The sequence below is a fragment of the Pyrus communis genome, chromosome 9, assembly GCF_041283825.1.
Source record: "Pyrus communis isolate YQ-2024b chromosome 9, ASM4128382v1, whole genome shotgun sequence".
In the NCBI taxonomy this organism is placed as follows: Eukaryota; Viridiplantae; Streptophyta; class Magnoliopsida; order Rosales; family Rosaceae; genus Pyrus; species Pyrus communis.
In genome coordinates, this window is record NC_142573.1 from 12,553,842 (window position 1) to 12,573,988 (window position 20,147).

Sequence of the window (20,147 nt, forward strand, 5' to 3'; positions counted from 1 at the left end):
AGGATGCTTGCTCCGAGCTTAAGCTTTGTACTTGTAGTCCACTACACTTCCCCCACACATGAAGATGCCTATTATCCAGACTCTTCCAATCCAAATGGCGAGCACCACATGCCCCAGCAAGTCACCAATTTGACGAGCACCCTCGTGCAACAAACCACCTTGGTGAACCAGTTCTTTGAGCGTATCGAGACACAATACGCCCCGACGAAGTATCCCGAAGCAAGACGAGGGCAGAAGAACGTGATTCATTCCAATGACGTCCCGGCAGAGAGCCGTTTAGCCCACCATAAACCGTGCGTTCGGGTAGTGTGCACTCTTATTTGGGCCCTCAGAAAAACGTCTTTTCCCCCTAGATGTGTAGAGAAACGTTCATTCCCGACTTAGCTCGTGAGTCAATCTGCATTCGAGGTTAGGTCCACACTCTAATGAGCATTCAGGACATTCCAAGCGAAGCGTCCACACGAGGCTAGGCCTACAAGGAGATCCTCTTACGAGGCATCGGAGTAGTCAGCCACATTGCGGACCGAGGACAGCACGAGAGCAGTCCAGCTCAAGTTCCACTGGCAGCCTCCACCAAATGCAATGGCGAGCAGCACAAAATAAACCACGTGCATCGCGACCACAACACAAACGAGCAGGACATGCCGAATAGCAACATGGATCAACAGGTTAACACTGGAGGCTTCGCTACCCCCACCAAGTGCAAATCCAAGAGGAAGTACAAAGGCTCGTAGCAAAACAGCTACGCGGATTCCAATGCATTAATACTACCAACGTTGCCCTTCGTAGAGACGTGGCCAACATGAGCAAGTCACCATTTACAAACGAGATTAAGCATATGGAGCCACCGTGGAAGTTCAACCCGTCGCATTTCACCTTATTCAAAAAAGATGAAGATCCGGACAGGCATTTGCTGCACTACCAAAACGCCATGACCCTCTACTACATCAATGACGCTCTCATATGCAAAATCTTTACCACGGCGTTCCAAGGCGAGGCACAAGATTGGTTCTACAACCTGCCGCCACATTTAATCTGGAACTTCAGCGAACTTTCCTTGGTTTTTACTAAGGAATATTTGTCCTATTGCTTGATCAAGAAGAAGTCTGACCACCTCTTCAACATGAAGAATGACCCAAATGAGTCACTTCGCACATACATCAAGAGGTTCAAGGCGGAGAAGAGAAAGATCATCGGATGTAATGACAACATTTCATGCTTAGCTTTCCGAAAATGGCTCATAATAGATCACCCACTTTTTGGTGAACTGATTATGGGACAGAACTTAACCCTGGTAGATTCTTATGTTTTGGCAGAAAAGCACTCCCTCTGCCTATGGATAAGGCCAAGCGCTCCCAGAAACCGCTTGAGCAGCCACAACCCAAGACATACACCAAGTTCTTAGTACCAATCAACCAGATCCTTCGCAACCTTAGGGACAAGCCATGGTTCAAGATGCCACAACCCATGAAGGGAAACACCTTTAAGATGGACCAAACAAAGTATTACACATTCCACAAAGGTCTAGGGCACGCAACAAACGACTACACCACATGGATAAAGTACCTTGAAAAGCTCGTGAAGAAAGGCAAGTGCGACCAGTATGTTGACAGGCCAACCCAAGGCAAGAAGTAGACGTCGAAGCCGAACCCCCAACCAAGACTATCAAAATCAACAGAATCTTTGCCGAATCTGAGCATTTAGGAGCCACCAACAATTCCAAGAGGAGGAAGATCTAGTAGGCGAGATCAGTCTTTCAGGTTCAAGTTGTAGATGATATACCTGGACCAATCATCAGCTTTATCGAGCAGGACGCTGAGGGAGTAGACTTTCCCCACGACGACACTTTGGTGATTTCTACTTAACTGGCCTACGCCATCGTTGACAGAATTATGGTGAACAACGACAGCTCAGTCAATATCCTACAACTATCAAACATCCAGAAGATGAGTCTAGAAAGCATGATCAAACCCAAGGCAGAGATCTTGACCGAATTCAACGGACTTACCTCAAATGTCATTGGAACAATCACTCTCGACATAACTAGCCCTCCAATTGTCTCATCGTAGACCTTCATGATCGTCAGCGCCCCATCTTCCCATAATGAGATATTGGGTCAACCTTGGCTAGTGAAAATTGGAGTTATAACATCGATCGAGTATTAGAAAATTCGATTTCGCATCCCAGGAGGAGTAGTCGGAGAGATCAAAGGTGACCAGGCCATGTCTTAGCGATACACTATATAAGTTTTCAAGGAGTCGAAGAAGAAGTTTTTCACCCTAGCAGTAGCAGTTGAAGTGTAAAAAGACGATTCTACCTTCACCAAATAACAATTACAGCAGGCAAGTCAAGAAGATGGCATCAAGGTCAACAATGCCCTGGCAGATGAATCAGGATGGAAACCTGAAAAGAACCTCAAGCATATCATTCTTGACCCCCACCAGCCGGAGAAGATGGCTAGGATTGGCTCAGGTCTGAACCCGAAGAAGAAGGGGGAACTCATGGTTTTCCTTAGGGAAAACCATGACGTTTTCGCATGGTCACCTTCTGACATGCCCGATATTGATCCAACGATAACCTGTTGAAAGCTGCACGTCAACCCCGCTGCCAAACCTATGATCCAGAAAATGCGACATTTCGCACTCGAGCGAGTAGCGATTATTAAGGTGAAGATCGACAAGCTACAAGAGGTTGAATTCATTGAGGAAATGGTGCACTCAACATAGCTGGCCAACATCGTGCTAGTGATGAAAAAAGAAAAGGGCAAATGGAGAGTATGTATGGATTACGCTGACCTCAACAAGGCGTGCCCTAAAGACAACTACTCGGTTTCCCGAATCGACCTGTTCGTTGACTCAACATCTGGGAACCAGCTACTCAACTTCTTGGACACATACTTAGGCTACAATCAGATTACCATGTACGAGCCTGACAATGAGAAAACTACATTCCTGATCAAGCGAGGTCTATACTGCTACAAGGTCATGCCTTTTGGCCTCAAGAACGCAAGAGCAACCTACCAACGACTCATAAACACGATGTTCAAAAAGCAAATCGGAGTAACCATGGAAGTTTACGTTGACGACATCATGGTGAAAGGCAAGCAATAGTTAGACCACATCAACAACTTAGCAAAGACTTTTGACATCATTTGAGAGTACAAAATAAAGCTCAACCCAGCTAAGTGCACTTTTGGCGTCTCCTCAGGCTGATTCTTAGGGTACCTTGTAACCCAGCAAGGAATCGAGCCTCATCCAAGGTAAATCAGACCGATCCTAGACATGAAATCTCCCATAACTCTGAATGAGATCCAAAGTATGACTGGACGAGCAACTGTACTTAATCGTTTCCTCTCACGATCCACTGACCGATGCAAGCCCTTCTTCAAGGCAATCAAGAGGACGCAGAATGACAAATAGGACGACAAGTGTGAGAAAGCATTTCAAGACCTTAAGCAATACCTAACGTCACCTCTACTACTATCTAAGCTAGAAGTACCGGAAAACTTGTACATCTATCTAGCGGTATCAGAAGTAACAGTGAGCTCTGCCCTCATACAAGAAGAGCTGAATGCTCAATTGCCTGTATTCTATACATCCAAAGTTCTCATCAATACAAAAACCAGATACTCGAAGATTGAAAAACTAATTTTGGCACTAGTTATTGCAGCTGGGAAGGTTATACCTTACTTTCAAGGGCATCCGGTCATCGTCATGACCCAGTACCCCTTGCGATCAGTTTTGCATAGTCTAGACGCTTCTCAACAAGTAATGAAGTAGGTGTTAGAACATGGCCAATACAGCTTAGCATACCAACCCTGCACGATAGTAAAGGCTCAGGCATTGGTAGACTTCGTAGCAAAATTCACCCCCGAGCCTGAAGATGCAGCAACTCAGCCCAAAAGCACCCTAGAAGCAGTCGAGCACTCTGTAGCCGCACCAGCCTCACCTGCAGGAGATTTCTGGTGTTTGCATGTCGATGGATCATTCAACTACTAGGGATCAGAAGCAGGCCTAGTTCTCACTACCCTAGATGGCTTGATGCTCGAGTAGGCTGATCACTCTAAGCTTCAAGACGTTAAACAACGAAGCAGAGTATAAAGCCCTACTAGCAAGTCTCTGATTAGCAAAAAATTTAGCGGTGAAGAAGCTCGTGATCTATTCCAATTCCCAGTTGATCATCAACCAGACCTTAGGGGAGTACATAGAAAAGCATCCAAGGATGGCCAAATACCTCGAGAAGGTACGAGAACAACTAACGACGTTTCAGGCGTACACTCACGCAGGTTCCACGAGTAGAAAATGCCCATGTAGACGTACTAGCACACCTAAGCTCTGCCTTAGACCATCAGTTCAAGCGCTTCATCCTAGTCGAGTACTTGGAGAAATCGAGCACAAACGAGGAACCAACAGTCGAGGTGGTGCAAATCAACATAACTCCGAGTTGGCAAGATCCCATCACCAACTACATAATTAACGGAATGCTCCCCGTAAACAGATTGGAATCCATGAAGCTCCAAATGAAGGCAGCACGCTACTACTTGTGGAACGGCACGTTTGTTTATAGATTTTTCTCACGACCACACCACCATTGACTATCGTCTCCCGACGACCTGAAGATTCTTAGCTCAATCCACGAAGGCTTCTGTGGAAACCACTCTGGAAGCCGTTCCCTGGCACAAAAAGCTCTTAACGCTGGCTACTACTGGTCAACCATGCATCAAGACGCTAAGGAGTACGTACAAAGGTACGACAGCTACCAGCGCTTCAAGCTTTTACCCGCACTACCTGCCAGCGAACTCCACCTACAAACGAGCTCTTGGCTATTCATGCAATGGGCGATTGACCTGGTAGGACCAATGTCGCTTGCCATTAGGGGCAAAGGCATGATGATCATAGCAACCGACTACTTCACAAAATAGGTCGAAGAACATCATCTACCACTTCGGCATTGTTCACTCCATTATCACAAATAATGGTCCGCAGTTCGTAGGCAAAAACTTGGCGAAGTTCTTCGAAAAATATGGCATCAAGTTGCACATCTTTATGCCCCCGGTATCTGCAGGGCAATGGGCAAGCCAAGGCGTCCAACAAACTTAGACTAGGCAGAGGAAGAGCGAAAAAAGGTTATCACCTATATTGCGACCTATTAGCAGCAGATATTTTCCAATTACAACAAAAACGTGAAGATCTGGCAGTTCCAGCCAGAAGACTTAGTCCTCAGAAAAGCCTTTATAATTGCCTGCCATGAAGGCTCCAAAAATATGGCTCTCATCTGGGAATGTCTGTACAAAATCAGCAAAGTAGGCGGAAATGGCAGCTACAGCCTCACCACTATGAGCGACAAAGAGATCGAAAAGCAGTGGAATACCTACAATCTGAGAAAGTACTACGTGTGACCTCCCACCATTCCTTAGACCCTATTCAAGACAAATAAAGTTTAAAGACTCAAGCAGCTCGACGAACAAGACCTCGCATGTTGAGAACTATCAGTTGTTATGCTATTACTGCCTACAAGCAAAGTTAATACATTTCTCTATTTTCAATAAAGATTGAAGGAATTATTCACAAGCCTCAGTCGAATGCATAACAAACTGGCCATTCATGTGACAGCAGAAGACGACCCCTACCCTTGCAAACATGGTGTGTGATCTCCTATCATGAGAGGGTAAACTGATCCGGGATATCCATACATGGATGGGTTTTATAATTATTTAGTTTCCCCTGAATTCATCGACTACCTATGCCGAACGACTCCCACATTTGGCCACAATAGATTTTTTCCTAAAATGACTTAGCCAACTGAATGATTCAATTTCGTGGGAACCCGGGTCTTTAAACGAAAAAGACGCTAAATGCAGGATCCCTACCCATGAAAGAATTCATGTGACTAAATGGTCCGTCCTCGATGTGTAAGTCTTCATGAACGTAACTCGGCTCTAAAATGTTGCAATACTGGTTAAACGACATGCGGAATCAAGTTATAATTGTTGCCCAAGAGATATGTATTGAGCTGGTTGCAGCTTAGAAGATCAAGATACTAACAGCTCGGAATAATATAGCCTTTAAGGCGTAATTTTGCCTACACATTAAACCTAAAATGCTTCCCGAGAGCCAGGGACGACGTCTGAAGTGATCACGTGGGTCGTTTGTTTCTATAAGTAAGACACCCGGCTGATGCGAGAATTATACGCACACAAATTAAACCCTCTTTTTATCAATTGTAGTAAGTATGTAAGTAGGGATCGTTCTGGACCGGGGATTAGGAGGGATTGCAAATCACTTGGAAACTGACTCAAGACTCTTAAAAACACAAACTAAATTGATTTCTAACTAATTTGACATGAAAGTAAAGGGGGGTTTAGATTTGACGAAAATTGAAATAACGAAACAAATTAATAAACTAGACAGAATGTAAATATGAATTTGTGATAGAATAGAATGGATGGATGCTAGCCAAGGGGTTCATCTCCACACATGTTATACTTGCATAATAAAATGATTTCCAATTGCATTTCAATAAACCATGAATTCTCAATGCTCCAAGTTAATTAGATCCGCTTAAATTAACTTTCAGATTTCCCTAGATTCATTGGATTGAATGGAATACACATTACAACCAAATTATTCCTAATCAAAGTCCCTAACTATGGAATACGCATGATAGAGACATTCAACAAAGATCATTAAGTTCAACGGAAATCATAAGTGTTGACGAGACATTCGTTACTATGGAATACGCATGAAACTTATGCCAAGAATTCGTTTAACGCGATTGTTTATAAGCAACCTCCACTACTTGTGAAAATAAGTTCGTAACTATTAGGTGAAACTCACTTATATTCTAGCGTCATATTTATGCATGAAAATTAAGCGTGCACTCTCAATAAACATACATAAATAAGTTATCAATCAAACAGTTAAACAAATTGAATCCACAACTTATGAAACGCAATTAGAAGTAATCAAATCAAAATGCAAGCATAAACATATATTTCGAATCCCCCCCTAGCCAAGGGGGGTTTAGTTCCTCATGATTACAAAACAAAGAGAATTGGATTTAAACATTGAATTCAAAGGAAAAGAAACACCTAAACATTCCAACAACTCAAACTTGAATTGTATGAACGTTTAGGCCCGCTTCTCTTCCTCTTTGTTGTAGCACAAGGTCTAAGGTGAGTTTTGGGGATTATGGATGATGTAGAATGATAGGTTTTGTGGAATGGTGAAGGAAGTGATGGTGTTTGGATTAGTAGGGAAACTCACGGCCAAGGATTGGTGTGATGGTTGAATTTCTGCAATGGATGAGTGAATGCCAATTGTGTGAAGTGTGTATGGTTTTTATAGGGAGATGAATGGATGGGAGAGGGAACATGACAGCTAGGTTAAGTGAATGCATGTGCAAAACAGCTAGGTTAAGTGAATGCATGTGCAAAGCTGGAAATGCAAGCAGAAAATGGAAGGGGATGCACGGCAAGGATGGGCTGTTTTATGTTGGTGGATGATTAAAAGTGCATGTGGGTGGAAATGCATGTGTTTGCATGTGAATTAAAGCTATATGTGGCTGCAATGATGAAATGGATGGGAGTGCATGTGGCTTGGGTGGAATGAAGGGGGAAGTACACGGCTTTGGGAGAGATTGAATGTGTGAATGATGGCAGATTGTGTATGTGAATGATTAGGGTGAATGTGCATGTGCTTTGACAGCTAGGTTGAATTAATTAAAGGGAGTGCATGTGGATGCAATGGATTAAAGAGTGGATATGTGTGGAATGGCTGGAATGTTTGGTGATTTGCACGGCAAAGGGGGGAAGAAATGAGCTGGAATATGTGGTGGATTGATGAAAGAATAATGTCAAGGTGTGTGATTGTTAAAGGGGGAAGTGCATGTGCAAGGTTGTTGTTGTGATAAGTGATGGCAGGTTGTGTATGTGATTGCACGGCACAAAGGTGTGGATGGTTTAAATGTCCTAAAACTAAAGGGAACAAGGTTCCAACACTTTGGTCTTCAATTGGGTCTTCAATTTCGTCCAACACTTTGGCTCCAAGCATAAGCTATCCATCCTTAGCCCAAAAGTGCTCCAAAAGTCTCCAAAATGCATCTTTTTGCTCCTTTAGCCCTTTGGACCTACAAACACACGAAAATAGCTTAAAGTACTAAAATTACTAAGTACTAGCAACATAAATGCAAGAAAACAAGCAAACTAAGGTGCATAAATATGCTCCTATCACCGGCTGATGACCCAACAGTTGATAGCCCAAGGCAATCTATAAGCCGAAACTTACACTTACTATGACTATGCGGACCTGTCTGCTTATTTAAAAGCAAAGCTTCCGGCCGATGGTCTACGGTTAAGTTTTGTAAGAGCTAAAGTTGAAATGTACAACTATAACAGCTACGCAGATTTCCTTTACTCTTTATAAGAAGCAAGTGTCCGGCCACTGGCTCTAGAAGTTAAAATTTTCACAACACGCCTCGAGAGAGCCAAGGCTCGTACAACCGCTAAAGTCGAAAGATACAATTATAGTAGCTACGCGGATTTCTTTGTTTTCTACGAGAAGTAAGTGTCCGGCCGCCAGCTCTATAAGTTAAAAATTCCGCAACATGCCCCGGGGACAGCCAAGGCTTGTGCAGCCGCTAAAGCCAAAATGTACAACTATAGCAGCTACGCGGATCCCTTTGCTTTCTACGAGAAACACATGTCCGGCTGCCGGCTCTATAAGTTAAAAGTTTTGCAATACACCTTGGGAGGGCTAAGGCTTGTGAAGCCGTTAAAGCTGAGATTCGTAACTATAGCAGCTAAGCAATCTTGCTTGCTTCCTAAGGAGGCAACGAGTTCGGCCGCCGGCTCTTTAAGTTAGAAATCTTGCATTTTTTCCTCTTGCAAGTAAAGCTCCTTAAGCCCCAAAGACGAAACTAAAACCTAAGTGACGACATGGGATCGATTGCTTCATTAAAGCAGCTTACCTAGCCACCCGTCCTACTATAAAGTTTTCCAAAAAGACATAGTGAAATAGAAGGATAAAGCAAAGCAAGGAAAGCTATTTATTAAATTTCTAGCAAATTGATAAACCGACTCGAAGGCCAACAAAGTTCAAATAAAGCAGAACGAAAAGGAAAATAAGAAAATTCCTAAGTCAAAGCAAAAAGACTATTCATCGGAAGCCTACGTAACCACTGGTCCTTCGACTGCCACGCCTTTAGGAGCCACACCGCTCTCAACAACCAAAGCTTCCATCAGCTCATCCTCAGCCGCCCTTGCCTGGACTACCTGACCTTCAGCTGCTCCACCAAAGGCAGCATCAAACGAGAAATCAAGCAGATCAACTAGAGAAATTGAGAAAGTCTCAAAATCCTTCTCAGAAAACTCATAATCCAACATTCTACCCTGAAAATGGTCTACATAGCCAAGCTTGTAGAAATTGGTCTGACAAGAAACAATCGCCACTTCATGACCGACCTTCTCATTCTTCAACTGCACATTCTCTTCACCAAGCCCAGTGTGAGCATCTTGCAACTTACCTAGTTCCTTTTTCAGGTTCTCGCTAACAAACAGCCCACTTTACAAATCCACTTCCTTGGACTCAAGCTTATTGGCTACCTTCTTAAGACGAGACACTTCAGCACACATGGAGACAAGCTCATCGTCTTTGGCAAAACAAGTAGATCGCAGCTCCGCATTAATACGTTCAAGGTCCTTAACCACCGGTTCAACGTGACTGACTTCCTCCTTTGCAGCTTCCAACATCGTCTGAGTTGCACTAAGCTTAGCCTTTAAATCGATGACCTTCTAATGAACAGTCCTTAGCTACACAAAAATGGGGTCAGATACATCAGACCCCTTCAAAACGGCAAGCTCAGATTCGAGCTTCTCGATCTTTTCAGCAATTGAGTGAAGTTGAGCCGTCAACGCCATTTCGACCTCCCCAGCACACTTGACAGCATCCTGATCGACGCGCATAGACTTAGCTGCCAGGATCTAGTCTTATGCATTGTAGCAGGATGACCTCCTCAAGAAGGCAGGATGTTTCGCAAAAGAGTCTGAGCGGATGACAACTTTCCTAATCTATCAACGAACTTGGCGCATACATCGACGTCCTTAAGCAAGTCAACTTTCAACTGCGCACAAACCTCGAGAAACTCCTCATACTCAAACTCAGTGGATCTCTCATAACTGCCCTTGCAAGCAGACTTCCTTTTTTCAGCAAACGAATCAATCGTAACCGAAGGAGGAGCAGGCCCATGTGCCACCTTAGTAGCAGAATCAACCTTCCCACTATTCATCCCAGCAAACCTCTTAAAAGCAGAACCGGACTTAGCTCCCAACACACGCCTCAACACAAATCCAGACACTGAGGGCACCATCGAACTTTTCCGCTGGGCAATTCTCTCAGCAATAGTTATGGCTACTTTCGGAGCAGCAAGTTTGATAGGCTCAGACTTAACGGTCTTCTTCGTCCCGCTGGGAAAAGTTAAATCGATGACAAGCTTCTCAGTAACAGACGAGCCCTTACGAGCAACTGAAGAAGTCATTGGCTTTTTCTTGGCTGAAAGCTCACAAACAAGTGAAGAAGATCTTTTCTTTCCACCCTCATTGGCAGCATGTTCTACAGCAGTGATCGGGCGACCAAACGTCTCGTCTTTTATCCGTTTTATCTTTTCATTCGAAGACAACCCACATTTCTCCCAACGAAGAAGACTGAGCAACCAGCGCCAATCATGGTACTCAGCAGGAATACCCAAGGCGATGTGCACTTTCTTCATATCCACCGAAGTTCTTGCAGTTGAGCCGAATTCTGAATCTACACAAAGTAAGAATGACCATCAGTAAACTGAAGTCATAAAGCAACTCAACAAAAATTCAAGCAAGCTAGGAATGAAGCAATTCACTTATCATTAATAAAGACAGTCAGAACACGCAGCTAAGAAGATGAGTCAAACTCTCACACTCCACTTACCTCCAAGGTATCTCTCACCCACTCATGATCACATTTGCAGAAAGCATCAAGCAACCTATGGTGAGACCTCAGCTGCCCTATGTTTTCCTTGTGGCCGATTTTAAAGAACTACCATAACTCATTTATGGTCAAGCCAAGATCAAAGAACCTGCTCAAGTTTGAGAACTCCACCATCGCATGAACTACATTCGAGGAGCACTGAGTAGACGAGCATTTCATGGAGCAGAACACCTCCCTAGAAAAAAACGCAGCATGGGAAAAGTATATACCAAGATGGAATCACATGTCTATACGTCTCAAGAAAATCCTGAAACAGCTCATCGGAATTGATCTTGAAGGATGCAGAGAAAAGAAACAAAAATAAATATAAAGAAGGGGACCACAGAGGCCAGCGCCAAGCCCTATGGCCCAGCTCACCCATATAGCCAAACCACAAAAAAGCATAACCTTCTTTCTTTACTACACGCGGCCCAAGCCACTCTCACCCAATGCTGAAGGAGGCCTGGGCCTCCCTCCTTATTTTCTCTCTCACGCGCAAACCTAGCAAGGCCTAAGCCTCTTAGCCCAGACCGCAAGGACTATAAAGCTGGCCCACGCCAATCTCTCCCACTCTCTCTCCTTTCGCCTGCACGAGCCCGTGCACAGCAGCCATGGAGGCTCAACCCGAGTTGGCCTCCCTGCACCCTAGCGTGCATGTTGCCTCGGCTCAAGTCAAGCCGAGAACCTAGCACACGTTAGTCGACCCCCGTTCCACGCCATCAGCAGCCCCGTGGCACCCTTGCCACTTGTTTCACCAGTCATCGACCCCTGCTAAGCCAATTCTCAGGTCCCAAAACTTCCAAAAAATCAAGAAGAAGAAAATTCAAATTTTTCTTACCATGGTGCAACACGAAGAAGAACAACAACGAGATATAACTATTTACAAAGGCAAGAGAAGAAGAAAGCTAGGGGAGGGGGAACAAATTTCCTCTGGCTTCTCTCTTCCTTGTTAGAATGATGATTGTCCTCCAAATTTATTTAATCTCATGCCTAAGGCAGAATTAAATAGGTATTGGGGCCAATTGGTTTCCTTTTCCTAGAAGAAGTCTATCTCCAAATCAAGGAAGGAGATTAAGTTTAAATTGGGAAACAACTCTACAAGTCCATACAGCTTGGGATTTCTACGCCTATTGCCATTTTCCTATGTGCAATCCAGCAGGTGTGGGGCCATTTGTGGTGCCTAAAATAATCCCAAAAATTCTAGAGATGACATGTGTACTTTTGCTCGCGAAATTCAAGATTTCTCTCAATAAATGGGCAAGTTCCTCAGATACTCACACGCACAACTCACACCCCTAAATGTCCCATCAGCTGAATACAACTGTCCACAACTCACATGCCCTTGGCAAGGAAAAGTCAAAGCATTAAAGATAAGGATTAATTACCCAAATCCTATCTTTAATACATTCCCAATTGAAAATTGACTTCATTCAAGTAAGTAATCCCTATTTAATTCAATTAGGGATAATTACTCCATTATCTCAAGATATTATTTCCTATTTAATATCTTGAGAATATTTCTCCATAAACCTTGGCCAATAGGATGCCGCCATGTGTAGGTAAAACCATAACAATATGGCCGGCCCTCCCCTTCTATATATACCCCTTATTCTACCAAATTTTGGTAAGCTTTTGCTACCCCTAAAAGCCCTAAACAATTTACTCTTCTCAGAGAAACTAACTTAGGCATCAGAGATCCATTGTGTGACAACCCGTCCTGAAATATAATATCTTTTATTCTCGATGGCGTGAAATGACTAATTTGCCCTTGAGTGTTTGGTAGTGGTGTGTGTATGGGCTAAGGATTTGGACCAATTCATTTTCTTCCTAAGTAATTGGACCTAATTAGAATTTAGGCTTTATTTGTTTTTGGTTGGTTGCCCAAATTCGGACCACACACACACACTTATCCGTTGACCCTTCTTTCTCTCTCTCCATCTCGATAATTTTCATTCATCCGTACAACCTGTACGGACAACTCCTAATCTAGCTCTCCATTCATGAATCAAGTTTGTGAACACCATCATCACCTTCCTTGTAACCTTATGAACTCAATTATACCTTTGGTTGGACGTGAGAACTTCGGAAACTCTAGAACCAGGGAGCTTCGACGAGGTGCACTATTCATCCATCGTGTTCGCAGAGGTTTCGTCGAGTTTTTGGGTCCTAGGAAGTCTTGAAACTTCTTCATGAAGCTTAGAGAGGAGTTTGGAAGGTTTTGGACGTCGAGACACTCGAGTTCATCCAATTGCAGAGGTGGCCGAATTATCGGGATTTTTTCGGCGAGATTCCGTTGGTGTTAGGACTCCAAAGTGGTAAGAATTTATTCTCCTAGTTGAGAACTTCATTTTGGTGAAAATTTCATGGAATTTGGTGTTGAAATGAGCGAGATATTGAGGTTCGAAGTTTTTCCAGAAACCGACGATAATAGCGGTGGCCGGTGCCGGACTCCAGTGAACCAAGGAAGAAAGAGAGGAATATTCCGTCAACTTTGACGGAATATGCTAACGGCGTTAGGTAAGTTAAATGAAATATGTTGTTATTTAATGAAATATTCCCTAATGTCGTTAGGGTTTCCGTCCAGCGTGCCAGGCACGTGCCTGAGCGTGGCCGCGCGTGTGGTCATGCCTTGGCCGTCGCGTGAGGGTGCGTGGGAACTTAGAAAATTTTGCTAAAAATATAGGGATGTTCATGGGGTTGATTAGATCATGTTAGTATATTCGAATACCCCAATTGAGCAACGCATGAGAAGTTATTACCTAGTTTTGTTTATGTGCTTAAAAATAACGTTAAAATAGTTGTTTCGCATATAGGTGAGACTTTTCCAGAGGAAGAGCACAATTAAGCGAGACTCAGGGGCTACGACCCTTCCACATATCAGTGAATGGGCTATTGGTTTTCAGTATATATATATATATATATATATATATATATATATATATATATATATATATGCTTGGTATTTTTCCCAGAAAATTTATTAAAATGATCCCGATGTTTTGAAATGCCATGCCAAATGTCTTATACTTAGAATATGTATTTAGTAGTTGCATATGTTGTTGTTGACGCTGCAGGCGCTCAAGTAAGTATCAGGTGAGTTTATAGATTGTGGATGCGAGTTGTATGATTATGTTGAGATGTATTTTGAGCTCATAAACCTGCACCCCAGTGTTAGTGTTCCCCCCCCCCTCGGTGGTTAGGGCATAGTCCTTCACGTGATGTTCACCTCCCACACCATACGCTCATCTTGGATCCAAGTTAGGTGCACAATCCTGTCGTACAAACCACTATAGGTGGTTTCGACTCGTAGGTGACCCACGATCATTCGCACAATCTTCATGTGATCGTAGCACTTGAGCATATTTATTTACACCCAGTCCTGTCGTATAGACCACTTTAGGTGGTTCCTACTCGTGTGTAGGCATATTTATTGAGATATAGATTTAGCCATATAGGTCTCGTTAGGTGACTCCGGTTGTATTGATAAGCTCTAAATTCAGCCATACAGGTCACGTTAGGTAACTCCGGCTGACATATCATTTGCATTGAATTATATCCCCTGACTTACATATTTTATGCTAAGATAGTTGACATGACATATATGTGGATTTTGCTATTCCGAGCATGGTTTTGATATACGTATGTATTCTATTTTCTGAGAAATTATACAGGTTTTACAGCGAGGGGTTATTACCTTTAATAAGTGAAATGGTTTTGAAAAGCTTTGTTTTTGCCCACTCACAGTTTCTGTTTTGCACCCCTCCAGGTTTTAGGAATGAGTGCTTGTTGGTGGCTTACGAGGAATTGACGGTAGTTCTGACAAATTATCACTAACGTATGACTACCTTTGGTATTGTATAATTAGTATTTGTCCTGCTGGACTGTACTTAGGTTACCTATGCTTTGACTATAGTGTTTTCACACTTAATTATCGCTGCTTGCGCTTATACTTGTTTGGTGTAAATTAGTTAGCTTGGTTTTTATTTATTCGTATTCTTATATGCTTATTGTTTTCGCACTGTGCACATGGCTACGTCACCCTCACGTGACGGCCAGCACGCCTCGATCTAGGTTGGGGTGTGTCACATTGGCCTAACCCCCCTAGCCCCCACCTCGTTGGTGTGTGAGGCTTAAGTCTTTGATCAAAAGTGTTGATTGTTTTGCAAGTGCATTTTTTTCAAAGTTAGAGACAGCGGAAATTTACATCAACAAAGGGACCTGTCACAAAGTTTTTTGTTTTTTTGTTTTTTAAGTATAGTATTTACAAATCAAGTAAACATCATGTTAATTATATATATATATATATATATATATATATATATATATATATTAAAAGTAATCAAATGTCCAACATAACATGCATAGATAATATTACATATTCACAAAAAATTATAATTGCCCGCAAAGAGTTTTTATGTTTTAAAATCATTGTATTATAACTTTGTCGCCTATACTATTAAATTCAATGAGGTCAATAAAAATTTTACAAACTGTAACCCTCATGTATTATGTAGAATAAAGAAGTAACAATAGAGATCTAAGGAAATTTAAAACTTATTTGTTGAATAGATTTCGAATTTGGGATGATAAATTAAATGTATAAGATTTCAACAAGAAAAAAAAAAGGAATAGCTCTGGAACCTGACAACACTGTTAAAGAGTTTATAATGAAAACTGAACGATTTCTCTTCAAAGAAAGGCGAAATATTACTTTGATTTAAATGCTATTAATTTGTATTGGGGAAATAAATAAAATACTAAAATTAATTGTGAGATGTGCCGCTATAGTTATGTTTGAAAGTTTTGAAAAGCAAGACTTCAACTCTTCAAGCAAAAGAAAAATGCATAATTCCCTCATATATATAAGTCAGGATGGGCCCAGGCACTCCCTGGTCCTTTCCTCCCTCCGCCAGTGGTGATTCTAGCCAGTCCAAGAAATCAACATTGACATCTAAGATTGCATTTTGGGGATGGTTTGGAGCTAAAGCCCCAAAAATCCTTAGCATAATGGTTTCTTTGTAAATTGTGACAACTCGTCCCTAAATTTAGGTTTTTATTTATTTTAATCGAGGGAATTGACGAAAATATCCCTAGAGGCAAGGACTTTGACTTTCGTTGAGCATCGTCTAGAGAAATGTATGACGTATTCCTTTAGCGCATTTGTGTAGTATTCGTTGGTACGAACACATAGGCGAAAGCCGGTTGCGAGTCCGGATTATAATGGTGTAATTACGGACGTTTGAAATTTGTTTACTCAAATTCTAGTTTAGGAAATAATTAAACTCCCACTTTGTGGGAAAGAGGCCCAATCGGGTTGTATTACTATGGCCAATCAGAAATAAAGGTTGGAGTGAAAGGACCAATTAGGAGAGGAGAGAGAAACAGATTTCCCTTCTCCCCTTCCCGTCGATCATCCATACACACACACAACCCAGTTTCGACCCGGGGTGTTTTCCGGCGGTTCTCAATCGTTTTTCAAGTGATTTTCACCTATCCATCACCTCTAACCTCATCCACAACCTCCTCTCTACCATTTCCATCCACAATCAGAAGAAAAACGGTTGTAGTTTGGTGAAAAACCCACCATGGGTGTGGCGGTAAACCGTGTCGAAATCCACCAATTGTGAAATGTTTTCCTCCAATTACCACCACCATTAGACTCCCATTGAGGCCTAGAGCAAAGCCCAAACAACTATAGGGCGGCGGAGTACCGGAGGTGACGGATCAAAGCCACCCATTTTTAAGGTTTCTGGCGAGTTCGAGGGGAATTGGAGTTTTTCCCGGCCAAATTGGACTTGGCCACAAGTATAAAACTTGCTCTACTCATTGAGATCTTCATTCTTGTAATATTTGGTAATTTTTAGAAATAGTTGAATTTTTTGGCGAATCGGGGCGGTCGGCCGCCGTGTGCGGCGGCGCGTGAGCTGATTCACCCCTGACCTTCCTAAGCCCCAGTTTGGGGTTGAGGTGATTTTTTAAAAAGCTGCCATGAAAAAAAGCTGATAAGGATTTTGGTGTTTGGTAAACATCCCAAAACAGCTTTATTTCAAAGTTTCACATAAAAAAAGCCAAAAAGTGGAAGCTGCATTTTGCAGCTTCCAGAAGCCGCTTATTTTTCCAAAACGCGGAGCTACAGTACCCAATTAATGAATTTTTTCAATTTACCAAAACTGCCCCCTCCTTTCTCCTTTCTCCTTATCCCGATCCTACACTCTGCACTTTCTCCTTCTCTGTTGCAAAAAACTCCCGCCGCTGCACTCTACGCCCCTCTTCCCTCCCGCCGCTGCACCTTTTCCTCCTCCTCCTTTTCGTTTCTCTCCGTCACTCTCAACGCCACACCGCCGTCGCCTTCCAGGTACCAACTACTCGACTTGCTTTCAATTTTTGCTATAATTAATTAATTAAATTTTTAGGTTAGGGTTTGGCTGCTCTTTTCTTTTGCTGCGTTGCAATTCTTCTTATCCCAGATTTTGTTTCTCGTAAAATTTCATACCCTTATTTTGGTTTTTCCATTTTTTCGATTTTGCCCTTTTCTCGCTTGTGTTCTCCTCTTCGTTTCCCTGTTCTCCTCTTCCTTCTTCTTCTCCTCCCATTCGTCGATTCGACTAGTTATCGTTGTTCACCGTCTATGGATAAATCTGTAATATTGTTGTATATCGCTGCCTTGGCAGCTTCGTTTCGATTAGTTTCTTCTTCTGCTCTCTGCCCTCACGAGTCCGATTTCTTCCGTTACAGCCTTCAATCTCAATGCCCCATCTCGATCTCCCCCCACCCACCCCTCAAGGTGTGTTTTACACTTCCGATTTCTTACATAACTGATTAATTATTCATTTATTTGTTAATTTAATGTTTCTTTTGTTGTTGACTCTGTTGATTATTGAAAATCTCTTACTTTTATGGGTTGGTGATGTCTGGATTCAATTTCTTTTAGGATATTGTTTCAATTTTTAGTCAAATTTGGTGATTTAGAATGCTGGGTATTTCGGTTTTCAAGGTTTTAAATGCAAAAGGATAGTTGCTGTGATGTGCATTAGAGTGATGAAAGAAAAGATGAAATTTTGAAAGAATTTGGATTTGTTAAGTCGCTGTATTTGTGATCAATGAGCTAACAAAGGAAATTAGTTGATGGTCTTAAGCAGCTTGGTGTGGATGCTGATTGTTTTCTTGGAACAAACTGCCCTCCTGTCCGTGTGATTGGAAAGGAAGGTCTTCCAGGGGGGAAGGTGTGGTTTGCATTGTCTTGTATATTTATGGTTGTTCTGTAATGCCTACAGTTTTGATGCACTTAATCAATTCAATCCACACTTTATCTGTTGTTTTCAGGTGAAGCTCTCTGGATCAATTAGTAGTCAGTACTTGACTGCTTTGCTTATGGCAGCTCCTTTGGCCCTTCAAGATGTTGAAATAGAGATTATTGATAAACTAATTTCCATTCCGTATGTGGAAATGACTTTGAAGTTGATGGAACGCTTTGGGATCTCAGTGGAACACAGTGATAGTTGGGATCGGTTTTTGATCCGAGGAGGTCAAAAGTACAAGTATGTTTTATTCAATGTATTGCTGAACCACTATGTGATATATGATTGCATTGTGTAACAAAATGAAAAATATATCTATCAGTTAGAAGTGAGGATGAATATATCTATCCTGTGAATGGCTTGTGCTCACTATTTTCGTTGTTAGTAGACAATAAAGGAATAGGGTGGGTGGAGTCCGCATAGGTGTTTAGAACTGGTAAATAGACAAGTAACAAATCAATCTCGTGGTTAATGGATCCATGCTAAAAATCCTTTTCTTAACAGTTAGAAGTGAGGATGAATATTTTCCGGGTTGAGGCCTTTGCTGATACATTTATCATTCAAGATTAATCTTTTTGCGTATCTGAGCAGAATGCTTATGGTTTTAAAAGTAGTTCATATTATTCAAAAATAACATGTGAAAACAATCACAAAGGCCTGCTTTGACTTCTTGAGTTCTTATCATCAGTGGCAAGTTGGAGAGTGAAGGAGACAGAAAGGATGATCGCCATATGCACTGAACTAAGAAAGGTTCGTTTTAGTTGGCTGCCCTCACACTTGATAGTCCCACACCTTCATATGCTTATTACTTCTCTAACATTTTTCGGACCTAAATTTCAGCTGGGAGCAACTGTTGAAGAGGGACCAGATTACTGCATAATCACACCGCCAGAAAAATTAAACATGACAACAATAGACACGTATGATGACCACCGAATGGCCATGGCTTTCTCTCTTGCTGCCTGTGGAGACGTTCCAGTTACTATCAAGGATCCCGGTTGTACCAGAAAAACATTCCCCGATTACTTTGAAGTCCTCAAGAAGTTTACCAAGCATTGAACAGCGGTTATAAGATATATTTATCTGTAGATAGGGAGAGAGAGGGATCGTCCTTGTGCCTCTACAGCCAAAGCAGTGCAGATGGAAGCCACACTTGTTTCAGTTTCTCTTTATTCCCCTGTAATTTTGGATGATTTGTATTTGCGAGTTGAGCTCGTTATTGTTTCTAATATTTGTGATCCGATTCTACTCAATAATAGTGATTCATGATTTGATTCATGATTTGGCACTGCACATGATACAAGGGTTTTTCTATCCGTGCTACGGAATCCAAATTTAAACTTTTCTAATTAGATTACTTTTAAGAAATAGAATAGCGGCAAGTTTGACGAATGCATCTAATTAGATTACTTTTAAGTACATTAACAATATTGTACTAATGAATTCTAACTATTCAGTCTAAAATATTTCAATTGAAGTAGTTTGTCATACTAATTAATATTTAAGATAAATTTTATAAATATGTTTGTTTTACAAATAAAGTATATTTAGTAATTCACCTTTATTGGTTAAGAAAATTAAATTAATGGCACATCTAGTATTATACCCTTTTTGGTCATTTTACACAGTCACAGCTGTTTTACATAAAAGTTTACCAAACACTATCATACTGCTTTTTTTTCCAAAAGCACTTTCACAAAAAAGTTTACCAAACACTCTGCTGGCTTTTTTTCACAGCCGTTTTTTTTCACAGCACAACAGAAGCAGCTTTTTTCAAAGCACAGCAATACCAAACCAGCCCTAAGCAAAGTTTGACAACCCAATTCCATAAGTGAAATCCAATTGATGAGAT

At 41.8% G+C, this 20,147-nt stretch overlaps 2 protein-coding genes across 2 annotated transcripts; both read left to right on the top strand.

Annotated features, from left to right (window-relative positions):
• The first annotated feature begins 802 nt into the window (after positions 1-802).
• On the top strand, positions 803-2,585 carry LOC137740577 (uncharacterized). The gene is made up of 2 exons (XM_068480417.2): positions 803-1,294; positions 2,340-2,585. The coding sequence occupies exons 1-2, from the start codon at positions 803-805 to the stop codon at positions 2,583-2,585; spliced, it is 738 nt and encodes a 245-aa protein (XP_068336518.2).
• An 11,446-nt stretch (positions 2,586-14,031) lies between these two features.
• On the top strand, positions 14,032-19,588 carry LOC148694272 (3-phosphoshikimate 1-carboxyvinyltransferase 2-like). Its single transcript, XM_088700662.1, has 5 exons — positions 14,032-14,090; positions 18,112-18,220; positions 18,321-18,569; positions 18,971-19,045; positions 19,136-19,588. Exons 1-5 carry the CDS (start codon positions 14,032-14,034, stop codon positions 19,352-19,354), a joined length of 711 nt encoding a protein of 236 aa, XP_088556788.1. The 3' UTR covers positions 19,355-19,588.
• The last annotated feature ends 559 nt before the right edge of the window (positions 19,589-20,147 follow it).

Coding starts and splice junctions, on each gene's coding strand:
- LOC137740577 (XM_068480417.2), top strand. CDS start 803: ATGAGCAAGTCACCATTTACAAACGAGATTAAGCATATGGAGCCACCG. Junction 1,295..2,339: donor TGGGACAGAACTTAACCCTG/GTAGATTCTTAT, acceptor TAACAATTACAG/CAGGCAAGTCAAGAAGATGG.
- LOC148694272 (XM_088700662.1), top strand. CDS start 14,032: ATGTATTTAGTAGTTGCATATGTTGTTGTTGACGCTGCAGGCGCTCAA. Junction 14,091..18,111: donor GGCGCTCAAGTAAGTATCAG/GTGAGTTTATAG, acceptor GAGCTAACAAAG/GAAATTAGTTGATGGTCTTA. Junction 18,570..18,970: donor ATGTATTGCTGAACCACTAT/GTGATATATGAT, acceptor TGACTTCTTGAG/TTCTTATCATCAGTGGCAAG.